This window comes from Phalacrocorax aristotelis, chromosome 4, assembly GCF_949628215.1.
Source record: "Phalacrocorax aristotelis chromosome 4, bGulAri2.1, whole genome shotgun sequence".
In the NCBI taxonomy this organism is placed as follows: Eukaryota; Metazoa; Chordata; class Aves; order Suliformes; family Phalacrocoracidae; genus Phalacrocorax; species Phalacrocorax aristotelis.
In genome coordinates, this window is record NC_134279.1 from 59,205,736 (window position 1) to 59,219,246 (window position 13,511).

At 37.6% G+C, this 13,511-nt stretch overlaps 1 protein-coding gene across 1 annotated transcript in view; it reads right to left on the reverse strand.

Moving 5' to 3' along the window:
* The window catches only part of NWD2 (NACHT and WD repeat domain containing 2), a 58,728-nt gene that overhangs the window by 19,329 nt on the left and 25,888 nt on the right, over nucleotides 1–13,511 (reverse strand). Inside the window, exon 3 of the mRNA XM_075091709.1 lies at nucleotides 11,026–11,142. Coding sequence (XP_074947810.1) covers nucleotides 11,026–11,142 — 117 coding nt within the window. The remainder of the gene's footprint in view (nucleotides 1–11,025; nucleotides 11,143–13,511) is intronic.

Below are 13,511 nucleotides of genomic sequence, written 5' to 3' on the forward strand. Positions count from 1 at the left end.
TATGTTCCTTGGCTTGAGAAATGTTGCTGTGCATTGTTTCAGACAGCCATGCCCTAATTCCTCTCTTCCTTTTTGTCTGGAGGCACTACAGAAGCACACCGTGGGGCTACAGGTATTTCAGAAACTTGAGGCAGGTATTGGTTTCAGCTCCATGAAAAACAAAAAAGGGAAAGAAAACTGACTGGAAGTGGGGCTGGAAGGATGAGATGCAAGCACTGAAGTCTTTTCCTGTGAATAATGTCCCTGACATAAGCTGTAAGAAGAAAATGGTGGTGGAGTTACTTGATGCTGAACCTGTCTTTCAGAAGATTAAAGAGAGAAACCAAATGCTGCTGTAAATGAACGAACTCACTCAACTCTGAACTTCACCCACAGTGCAATGTTTTTAAATCTCAAAGCCTTTTCCCTAGTGGTAGGGAGATACCAAACAATGATGAGTAATTTCTCAGGACACAGTGGGTAGGAGCTAACAGTTCATCGTACTGAGTGAATGTGCTTCCTCGGAAGAAATTAATGACCTACTTCCCTGATACACTCTGCTTTGTCAGAACTCTCCCTTCTCCTGGCTGTGAAAGTATCAATGGTCTTCATCCTCCACGCTTTTTCTCCTGTCTTCTACATGAACATGAACCACTGGTTTAATTCATTTTGTTGCCTTTTCCTTCACTGTTTGTCATAGCTGCGTCTCTGATCTCCCTGCGCATGGGTGTGGGTGAGAAAATCAGTCAAAAACAATGAAATTAGTGAAGAGGTCTGAGAATAAAGGCAGGGTAGAAGAAGGGCTGGAGAAGACTTTGCCTACCTCTGGCTACAGATTTGAGCTGCTCACTCACTCTGATTCCCCTCCAAACAATTGTATCATTCTCACTTTTCTCTGTTTTTGAAATTGGCTGGGAGATTTCCTGACAGGCATGTATATTTCTCCTTGCACATAAAACTCAGGACCTTGCATGTAACTCCTACTGCAATCCCGATTCCTGTCAAGTCTCTGACAGGTCCTGTAACATTTTATAACAGTGGAGCTGGGTAGAAAAACAAACTACAAGGGCTAGGTTTAATAAAAGACCTTAGCACCCAGCCCAGACTGGAGTCAATAACCTTGTCAGTGGAAATCACTACCCTTCCTACAGGGAATGGGAAACATACCTTTCCTGGAAACAGCAAGGAGATCAATCTTGTCTTTTAAAGGAGGGCATGATGGTATAACCTCCCCTGCTTTGTAAAATAATCACAACACTCAGCCAAGCAGGGAGGAACTGTGAAAGGGTTCAAAATCCTGTCTTGCATCTCATAGGTGAAGGCTGTCTAATAGAGAAAAGCTTCTCCTACTGTTGCTGTTTAATGTGCCTTACAGGCACCATGGAGCCAGAACGCAAGAAGATACTCTGAGCCTAACAAACAGTATAGTCAGCTGGGAGGAGAGGGCACTGGTTTCTGGACACCAACCCCAGGAGTTAAAAACTAGGACTCCTGCATCCTTACTGACCTCCTTGATATGCTTCATCTGCAAGAAAGGGTGCTGCCTCAAGCTGCACCCAGGCACCCTTTAAAAAGAAGGGGCCACATCTTTGTTTTCCGGGAAATACGGTCTTGCTAGTGTTTATCAGAAGGGCTGTTTCATTTCTAAATTCCTGTTTTGGGACGGTACTTAAGTAATAAATGATAAGCCAAAGAGTTTAGATTAAGGTAATGTTGAGCATAGCAAGAAGAGATGAATTACACACCTAAGGGATTAACAGAGAGGCATCCAGTCTGTAGTCACCACCAAAGTTGCAGCAACTGAGGAGGGTTTTTTAGGACAGCAAAACCTATCCAAGTCCTACTGTAAGCACATACACACCCTGGAAATTGGAAATAGACCTATATATTTATACTTTTCTGTAACATAATTAAGCTTTCTCAGTAATAAAAATGCCACTATGAAGGTATTAGAAAGAGTTACTTAATGAGCATTATCAGAGGCAAAAATCACTGGTGGTATAAGGGAGTTTTTAACACCCCTCCTGACTTTAGGAAAACTGAAGCTAGTTGTAATGTCATATGAGATTTCTCTTCAAATTTCTTTCGCTGTTCTATTTCCCCTTCTTATTAGAGCTAAACATATTGGTATTCACTGAGTCTACAAATTAAAATCTAATTTTACAATTAAATGTCAAGAAAATTATTTCACAACTTGCATAGAACAATACAGTCCCCATGAGCCTGATATGACCCATGACTGTGTAGTGTGTAGTGAAGCACCTAAAACACAATTAATAAACATGTTTTGCAGGGATATAAAATAAATGAAGGCCCAAAGGCAAATTTTTAGTATAAGGGACATTAGCTCTAGCAGATTATAATGCCACCTCTCTAAAGTACCCAGAATTTAGTGTTTAGCACAAAACACAAATGAGTAGCATAATGTAACATCAAATCTGCTTTGCAAGTACATGTAGAATGGCCTATTTAATTATTTTGACTAGTTCCTGGATTTGGATGACTTTTATTTGATTTTTCTATCCTTACGTACCAATTGTAATGAAACATTATTTTCTCCAAGCCAGCTGGCATAGGTTTCAGGGCTTGTTATTTGGGACAGTTCATGGCTGGTACTCCCTGAACAGATACTTTATCAATCTAGTCCTTCAAAGATGAAAATAAATTATTAGATAATTCCTTGCATGAGAAGAGACACATATAGAAAGAGTATAATTTTCCTTCCCCAACAATGCTGCTGTATGATGGCCCAGTAAACTTAAGACTGATGTGGAACTATCAGTCCTTTCTGTATATTCTTAGATTTATTTGCATGTGTTTCCTACTTTTCACATGCTTGGAGGGGAAGAACCGTTTCTTCTGGTTTATTAAAATACTGTAAATTTGTAGGATTTGTCCTTCCTAGCTAGAAAGGACAGTAGCATGGTTGCAGGATGAAAGGGATCTAATTCCTGTGAAAGGAACTAATAATCTAAACTGTAATAGCAGCTAAGGAGAGAAAGAAAAATGTGAAAGGGATCTTCAGAAAAGCTGAACTGAGGAAAAAAGACTAAAGCAAGCACCGTGATAATAGCGATTAAAGCTTTCCTTGGTTTCATAAACCACACCCCTTACACACTTGACAAAGATTGCAGCTGATGAAGTATAGCAATACTTAAAGTATTCAGAGTGTCAACAATGTTTACAGTTAATTCACAACACCAAACATCACAGTGAGAATGCTAACCCTAATAATTTATATGAAACATAAATCCATCTTTTCATAAAGCCACCTTCAGAACTGCCACATTTCAAAAACTATTGTTCTTCAATACTACTCAGTATTAGTTTTCCAATTATAATATAGATTAAAAAATCACCTTTATAAATCCCCTTAGTCTTCACTTGCCATACCTTTTTCAAGAATGGAATAGATTAAAGTAAAACCTTACCTATAGTAGCTTTCTACTGGGATATCTTCAGGCCTTTTCTAACACTAATTTTTAACTAAAAGGTAATCAGACCTAAAATTAAGGGTAAGTATACAAGCACTAAATACTAAATACTGCCTGAAGGCAACAGGTCAAGTCCTTAGCTAAATGTTTAAAAATTCTGCAGCGTATCCCGATGGGAAATTAATGAAATATAGCAAAGAACATCAGGACATGACATTTCTCTCAATAAAAACACTATCTTGCCTATGCCATGCAATGGCATGGCTGAAAGGCAGAGTATATACTCTGCAAAAGCGTGTGGCCAGGCAATGCGCTGTTTTTCCAGCCATGAGTAGCACTACTATTCTGAACTCTTTTTAAACAGTTTCAAGCATTAATGTAATTTCTATACCATGCAAAATAGTTAACAAGAAAAGAACATGTGGTTTACTCATAATAATTGCAGTCTCCATAGCATTCTAAGAAAGCATTCTCCATTTTTTCAAGGTGGAATGGAATAAAGTTACTCTGTGAGGTTTTTCAGTTATGAAAGAAAGCAACATATGATAATTAGCTGGTACACGACATGCTAACAGAACAGTAACTCCAAAAATAGCACCTTGAACTAAAAGCAAATATCTTAAGAGAAAAGAGGCAATACCTTATTGATGCATACCAGTATCGCTATGATGAACACTGATACTGTCTCTTACTTTTGTATATTAGTATCTTTCATTGAACAAAAAAGGATCTTGTGGAATTATACATTCTGATCATCTTAAAAAAATCAGACCCAGCTACTGCTAGCTGGATTTAGCAATAATTAGACTGAAAATTGAACCAGTTACTTTGTAGGTGTTTGTTTCTGTCTCTGTTATTGGAGAACCAAGGGATCCCTGAAGTGAATCTCTGTACTTGAGAAAAGGGAAGGTGTATACCACAGGTAGAAGCAATAGCATTAAGAGTTCTCTTTGAATTTACCAACTGCCTGAATACTGTAAAGTATGCTCTGTCTTCACACAGAAATAGAATTTCAAGGTTTAGAGTTCCTCCCCTCCCTTCCCCCATTTCTGCAGAATATCCAATGTTGGCCTTCCGATCTACAATTTCATTTGTAGAACAGACCATTACATCTAGCCAATTACAATATCACCTCAGGAGATGGTTTGGTAAAGCTCTTGAGGGTCAAGAGAAAATAAATCTCATAAATCTCATGCAGCCTATTTCTTCCTCTACACATTATACATAGGATGATGGAAATTTGAGTTCATGTTAACCTTTTTCTCACTAATACGGTCATTTATATAAATATAATACTTAACTTTCCTGGAAGGCAGCAACAAAAATTCTATAATGTCAAGAAAAAGAAATACAGTGACATAGCAGAAAATATGTACAGTCTTCTGACTGGAGGCTCAAAATGCAAGCTATTTTAAGACTACATCAAAATCCATGCAGTTTCTATGATCCATGGAAAAGCTGCCTGATGAATCTTGTAGCTATTTTCAATGGAATATGTTTAAAAAATGGGTAAGCATTTTTAGACCCTAGATTTTAGATTTAGAGACTCAGAGATGATTCACAGGAAAATACACTCCCAGCCCTAAAGCAGATCAAGGAACTCACAATAGCTTAATCATATAATATCACCCCATGCTTGAATCCACTCTGTATGCATGTGTGTTGTTCAGAGACAACATGGAAAGGGATATATACCCTTTGCCTCTTAGTCTGGAGGCTGTGAAAGAAGACCAAGGCTTGCTGAGGGGAAAGCTGTATACTATGCCTTTAAAATGTAATCACTTTTACTGTTTTGAAGGATTTAAGAAAATATACAAAGCTCTACTTTGACATTCACAGAAAATCCTTCCTGTTGGCCAAGTCCATCTAAAACAGGATTAGTGTCCACAGATGTATACTTCACTTCAGATTAATGCCAACAAGTCCTATGGAGCCATTTCTGATATGCTGTATGACCCCACACCCCCTGAAGTTAGAGGGAGTTCTTACTTGGATGGGTTTTGAATCAGATGCAGAGAAGAAAATTCATAGTTTGATATTTGTTTCTTGAAATATACTTTATTGGGAGAGGTAGGCTGTTGTGCTACAGCTGGTTCCAGCTATTTCTCCTCATTCACTTAAAAACTATATGTAGAACTGCTTCCTTGAAGAAAATTAAATTCTGAAATGTACAAAGCACATGTAACTTCTGCTGAATTTCCAAAGAGCACTCGGTGCTTAGCATTCCCCCTAAACTGGCTGTTTTGCTGTAGACCCATTTCACTGACTTTAGCCTCCCTAACTTAAAATGTGTGGCAATTTTCCCAGGAGAGCACAAGAAAAATGTAACTAACTCAGGTGTTCCAGAACCTGTATATATCCGGTTTTCACATTAGGAATAAACCCTAAAGTAACACCAGAACTGAAATGGGAGTTGAGGAGATTGAGGAGACCTGCAGTAATATAATTTGGAATTTTCTCTGAGCTGGAATGCACTCAGAATTAATTATCAACCATTTGTACTAAGCAAAAAGAACCAAGTAGCAGTGTACTTCATGGAATGATTAAAGCAAGCATTGTACTGCAGGAACAAAAAGATCCAGAGATGTAAAAACCATTTCCCTCTCAATTTACCATATTTCGTCTTTAATTTCAGGGTGATTTAAGGACATGCCAAATATTGTAAATTGTTAATATTCTTTTAATATCCTACTGGAATTCCAATTTTATAATGCTAGGGGTTTTTTAATAGTTCATTAATGCTGAAATTAACAACAAGCTGTCAATAATTTGAGAGGGGTAATGTAAATTACAACGTCTGTTCAGAGTAGGTAGAAAATGTTTTTACTATTGTTTGGGCCAGACAATTTGAATGATGGGTGGGGAGAATCTCTTAGGTATGTACAAATCCAAACATATTTATTTGAACAAACCATTTCAGGCGACAAACTAACATTTCATTTCCATTTCTTCCTTTCATTTTACAATTTTTCAGAATGTAGTCATGCAAGAACAGCAGTTCAGGCAGGACTCTGTGGTACTGCACTGACGGAAGAGAGCACCCACATGTTATAACTTGCAGCGTGTGTTTGAAGAGGAGTGCAGAGCAGCCTGCCAGTTCTGTCATCTGTACTAGGCCATCATCAACAGCAGGTTAGTACTGGAGTATTAGTTAGGGACCCCCGACAGAAGGGCAGTAAACTTATTCTGCAAATAATCACTATAGATTAATGATACCCTAAATAGCTCAAGGACTTAACTGATATCAAGTACTGTTAATGGAGAAACAGTCATGCAGAAGATGACTCAGATATTACTGGAGGTACCTATATCTTTCTATTAGTTGTTAAAGGTGTTGAGACTAGAACCGTAACAGATGAATCCTGTTCATGATCAGTACTAGTTGGTTTTGACTCTAACGGTCTGACAGTAAACTCACTTTTATTGTCACTCTACCATCCTGTCTGTATTGTCATCTCTTATGAATTTACCAGGAAACATAACCCAACAAAAATGTAAAGGTGCCAGTGATGCACTGAATGTATTTTGTCTTTGGTATCGTTATGCAATGCAGAGTTCAAGCAGTTCACAATTTAATAAGTATACTGCATTTCAATGTCCCCATGTAGATTCCAGAGACAACCAGTATGATTTCTGCACAAAATTTGTACGAGAAGGATTTTTCCCACAAAAATAGTTATTTTCCCCTCATAAATATATGTTGATAAATTATTCTATAGATCAAAAATAGCATGGTATGTATTTATCTACAGTAAAGGCTATGAGTTTTTAAATGATCATGTATAATAGGCACTGATTTTACTCAGCAAAAAAACAACCAAACAAAAAAACCCAACGTAACCAAAAACCAAACAGCTCCCCTCTCCCTTAATTGGACCAAGTGTTGATAGTGCTCAGGCACTAGGTACATTCCCAAAGACAGTGTCACAGGAAATGAATTACCCATTTTTTTTCAGAACTGTTTCCTCCTTTGTGTTTATGAATATGTGTTTGTTTGGATTTTGTTGCTTTGTATCTGAAGAAAAGCTCAGGACTTCCAACTTAGGCACTGCACTAATTTAAGAACTGATTTCATTTTCTCTCCATCTGATACCACAATGCAGGCACAAAGTGCCATAAAGAAACACTTTCTAAAATCAGCCCGTACCTGCTAGTTAATTCTGGATAGAATCACAGAATCACAGAATGGCAGGGGTTGGAAGAGACCTCTGGAGATCATCTCGTCCAACCCCCCTGCTTCAGCAGGGACACCTGGGGCAGGGGGCACAGGAAAGCATCCAGCTGGGTTTTCAATATTTCCAGAGAAGGAGACTCAGAATAGTCCAATTTAACCCCAGATCTGTGTCTGAATTAAAAAAGCGGTAACTGAAAAGTACAAAAAATACTCAGCTGATTGCAAGTGGCACAATTTATAGAACTTCCTCAAGAAATGGGAAGTTGCCCGAAGCCTGCAGTGCCAAAGTCAGTTTTTAATTATGTTACTATAAATTAAAACTAATTATGCTTGTTGGTATAGAATCGTCTTCAATTTGTGTTGTAAATGAAATAAATCCCATCCCACTAAGGTACAACAGAACAAAAAACAAATGAGCATCAAGAGATTTCTGTAGTTTTGCCAGTCTAGTCATTGGGAGAGCTATTACTTTGGCCTGTACTTGGAAAACCTGGAATAAATATTGAAGTTGTTGGCTCACTGCAACTTCTTTGCTAACTGTTCTGTTCTGTTTAAAATTTCTGATTTGGCTTGATTTCTTTCCTTAGTAGCAATATCAGGCAGGCAGTTCTTAACAGCTTCAAAATTCTGAGCTGCTAAAATATGCAGCAGTAGTACATGATGAAATTTCCTTCACTGTCAGAGATTTTAGAACATCCATGTTTAAGGACACTGGGTGTTGCTACGGGGAAAACGCTATGCTTTTCTGTTCCAACTCTGTTCTTTCATCAAAGGCAAGATAAAAAGTAGAAAAATAAACCCAGAAAACTAAATTTAGTCTTGTAAGATGGAAGCTACCCAAACTCTCCAGAGATCTGGGCCAGTGTTTGCTTGTAAAAAACAGTGTCATGACAGCATCAAACCCAGCCCAGACTCAGTACTCCAGGCACTGAGCTCTTTACAGTCAAGCTCTGAGGATAGCCTTTGTTTCCCAAGGCTCTGAAGCTAAATAACAGTAAGGCAAGCAGGTGAATGAAATGGAGCCAGCGAGGTGGTTGTAAGTGCGTGATAAAAGTACAGAACAACACATGCTACAGCTTGCTCTTTGTCTAATCTTTGGCATGAAGTGATTTCTGGCCTTCACGGCAGGCAGTGTTTTGTATCCCTTCCATCCCCATGGGATTCTGTGGTTTCAGTTTGCTAAATCTTTAAAATTCTTCTGTTAAAAAAGAAAAATCAAGGACTTACAGTTTTTTTTCAGAACTCTTCTCTGCCTTATTTTGACAAGTCTAAGGATTATTCACTTAGCTACGTTTCGGTATAGAGGAGAAATCTACCTTTTCTAAATTTTTATTTTATCAAATAGATTATAGAGAAGAAAATTTGGAATAGCAAGGGCATGGTCTTAAAATTGTTTTCCATTGAAGTCTAACATCAAAACACAGGTTAGTAAATTGGAACTTAAGCTGTCAAAGGAGCGTGGCAGGCGTCTGATGTCTGAGTGACAAGCATTTCCACCACCCTTCCGGGTGCAATAAATAAGAGACTATGGAGAGGGCAGTCACTAGTATATCGGTAGTAAGCAGAAGCAATGTTTTTTTCACTTTCAGACCAGTCCTTGAAAACTTGTAATAAAGAGGAGGATTAGGCATGTTTACTTGAAAACTCAGGCTGTTGGATAGATACTGGAATGAGTCTGTCTTTTGCCCTGCATGCTCTGGTACTTCTACAGCACTAGAATGAAACTGGTACTGAATTTATCTAATGTAGGCAGGATATCTGTTTCTTTCTCTGCAAGCACTTTGTCTTAAAATGTTGGTTGTCTTCTTAAACACAACTGGAGAATTTCATAGAGGTTAATTTAACTTGAGACTTATCCTCTGCGGTCCTACAACTTGCATAGAAAAGTGATTGTCATACATCCCCCATTTATTTCTCACAAAGATGGAGCCTCAAGACAGCTGATAATTAAATATGTTTTTTTCTTATTAAAATGAGAATTAAGTATGTTTTGGAATGACATCAATATTTATCTTTCAGAGAAGTATCCTTGATCATAGCAAATCCTACTCATAGTAGCTGGTTTTGTACTTACACTGAAGTTGCCCTTGCACATAGTACTTCTCATATGCAAAATAAACACCCATTCTTCCCAAATCATCTTATCTTTTGTTTTGATGCTTTAATAGATGCTGTTAAGTATGCAGTATATACCACTGAATAGCCAATCTCGTTAAGAGAGATTCTCTATCTAGATCTACCCAGGAAGTTAAAGAACAGCCTTACACTTCACAGATAACGAGGACAGGCTACCCACTAAGCAGCTGGGAAAAGGCATTTATCAAACATCACGTATTTTTTGTCTATGCAGTGAAAACTAATAGAGTCAGCATACCATGCACTAAACTGGTCTTTAAATATTTTTAAAGTTAACTGTGTTAATTTTAAAACATGGTAGAAATCTTTCTAAGCACAGAAGAAACAGAAAAAAAAATCACTACTCTTAATTGTATATTTAATATAACATCAGTGACAGCAAAATCAATGGTATATGATTCATTGGAAGGGGGAAAAGCATACCTGGCAGGACTTTATATATACAGTGTACTCCCAATGCCTTTCAGCTATCAGAACCCTACACAACGTTTGGCATGACTTCATAAATTCATACTGCTTCAGCTGTAAAAGCTGCGAGGAACAGCTGAAGACTGTTGAGCTTGATGTCAAACAACAGGTTCATCTACAGAAAAAGACCTTTCTAACATGAAAATAAGTATGTAAAGCTTTATAAACCACTCCGGTAAAAATGGATCAGTCTCTCCTTTAGGCCTAATAGGAAAAGCCAGTGAAGAGCTATCTTTTTTGCCAGCTTTATTGACTCCTGAAGAATCCTAAAAGCAACACTTGTCTGGCAGCAGTAAAGAGAAGGCAGAGGGTAGGAAAAATAGAAAGATGCAGAGCCTCCTCAGGCTGTCACCGAGCTCCAGTCTTTTCACACTCTAATACCTGGCATCCTAACTTGTCCTGGGTTTACGACACAAAACAGCAAAATGCAGAAGATAGCTCTTCACTGCTGCTGTGCTTTTGTAAGTCAGTCCTTCTAGGCCAGCTAGTAATGCATTGTGTGAGAAGTGCCAAGAATTAATTAATGGTGGCCTCCTTAAACAAATAGTCCATCCTTCTGTTGTGATAGTAGTATAGTCATACCTTGTAGTTTCTAAACCCATCTTGCTATAGGGACTAATCACGAAAGATCCTTCTTTCCTCTCCACTAATACTGTGTAATCACTGTTAATCTACAGTGCTGTATAGGGAAACATTTGGATGCAGCATAGCAAATGTACAGTGAGGAGTATCAAATATTTTAGAAAGAAGAAAAGATTTGTTACTGAATCATGCATGTTAGGACAGTTAACATTATATTTTCGTTGTAAAGTAAAACATTATTTTTATACCCACAACAAAACATGGACCTGCAGAACTTTTCAAGCAATCTTCTAACAGCTTCATACGAGTCTTCTGCAGCTCAGGACTGTCCCATTCGTCTGCTTCAACTCCCCAGTATAAGTCTATTACCTGGAAAATAGTACGCAACATTGCTACTTTATCATACGCCCTTTCTAACTGTCAAATTAAAAATTAGCTTTGTCACATTTTGTGTACTGTTAAGCATTGCTCTGCAGTGCAGGAAAAGGTCTATATCCAGTGAGGTCTATATCCAGTCCTTACACAGACTGGCAGGGTTTCCTTAGGTAAATGACAATTCAAGCCTCTTATTTTCCCTCCCAGATGGTCCCTCCTGGGACAGTCTCTCATTTCATATTCGTTTTTTTTTTTCAGAGATTAGCATGACAAGATCTTGATTTGATGTAGTCTTTATTTGCTACTAGATTGCATATAATGGATAGGTAAGAATAATTCAAAAGCATTGATAAAATCTTGGCTCCATGGAAATTAATGGGAGTTTTGCTGTGGATCAGTCAAGACCACGACTTGACACCCTGTGTCAATTGTATCCACAGGACATAAACTCATCCTGTGCCTGTGGGTAAAAAAAAAAAGAATATGTGCAGTTCTGTAATATCGCACTTCCTTTGTTAGCTGGTCTTTGTTACTTTGGGAGCAGAGATGGTATAGATATGCAACGGCAGACAGCTTGCTGTCCAGGCTTTCACGTGTAGTGACAGACTCAGTTTTGTGGTGGTAATCAGTTGCGAACAAACTCCTGGAAGAAACTGGAATATGGATGTTAAATTTATTTGAAGAAATTAAGTGATGAAGTGTGATTTCACCACACATTTTAACTAACAGGCTGAATTCTTACTGTTTTTATAAGAATTTAAAAGAATAGGGGTCATATGTATGCATTTCTTTTGGAATAAAACTTACGGTACATGCTACTACTCTCTCATTTAAGCTACTATTGCTTGTTAATATAATGTATGTAACTTGAATAAAAAAGTCCAAATGGGCAGGTAAAAAAAAAAATCAAAATTGTATTAAGGCATCAATATGTTACAATATTGTTTATTGTAGTATTATTTGTACTGTGGAAGCACTCTGCTGTTTCCATAAGAAACAGAATCACAGAAGTAGCTGTTGTCTAAACAGATTATAAAAACAGTCTGAAGACCTAATACAAGAACTAATAATGGGTTGATGTATAAGTAAAATTCTCCAGTTTACAGCTGGTTAATCTCCTTGGAAAATTTCTCATAACAGTAAATACTAAGATTTAAGACCTAATCCTAGAAGTATTTTTGCCCATGTTTAATTTCACTACCAACAGTCTCGTTGGTTATTTCTGCTAGAGAAGTTTGGGATGTGTGTCAGTGTTTGCTGGAGTAGGCACACTGTTGCCAAACACAAGAGGTAATCTACAGTCTGACTGATGATGAGTGAAATAGCCCAATGTATAGAATGCATTGTAGCTTACACTGCCAAGAAAATACACTTAATGTCTTTATTTTTTACATAAACTCTGTTCCAAAATTTTGCTGGAACAAGTACCCCGTGTTTTACAAAACTGCATCTCAAACAGCCTTCCTATTTCCCTCATTTGCACTGATTCCTTCCCTGTCCTTTTTTCTTTTAGTCTCATTAGGAAAAAGCATTCCCTTCTTCCTCTCTCCCTTCTGTTATTTATCTATACAACTTCATTATTGAACTTCACATTGTATTCAGCTGATTACTTGAAAGATGTATGATAGAGCTTAAGTATTCTGGTCATAGAATTAGAGCATCTTAGCATACAGTCAAAAATATTTGAATTACCAGCTGAATGAATTTACTGTGCTGCTCAAGTTCATCTGAAACATAAAAGCCATTTCTATTTTAATTAACTCTTCAGAAATCACGTTAATTCTGTAAACGTGAAGAGGAAGCTCTCTGGAATAGCAGATATTGTAGACGCTCAGTGGCTGCCTTCTGTGTGTTGTGTTATGTTACAGATCATTTTTATGGGGAAACACAATTTTGGCACATAGTATCTTAATGTGTTATAATTTTGTCCTGCAAGAGGAAATATTTTAGCCATCAAACCTCTGAAGACACCGAGAATTTAAAAATGAGGGGCTTATTGGTTTTTCTTTATGCTAACTAAAATAAATGGGATTTACAAAATTAAAGAAATGGTACAACAAGACAACTCTATCTGTAACAAGTTTTTACTTACACTTGGAAAAACTGGGTGACAAACACCCACTCTAACTTTCAGTAAGGCTGCCAAGGTGAGATGACAACCAGCTCCGTGCGAGAGCTACTTACACGCACTGGACTGACAGTGGTCTACTTCAGTCCCACACTAGCCACTTAATGGGGACTTTTCATTCACAATTTAGTGTTTCCTTTTGCTTATTTTAGCTTTTGTCCTGCCAATCTTACAGTTTCACAGATTTTTCTACAGAAATGAAATAATTTTATCTTTATCTCTTCCAAGTGCTTGA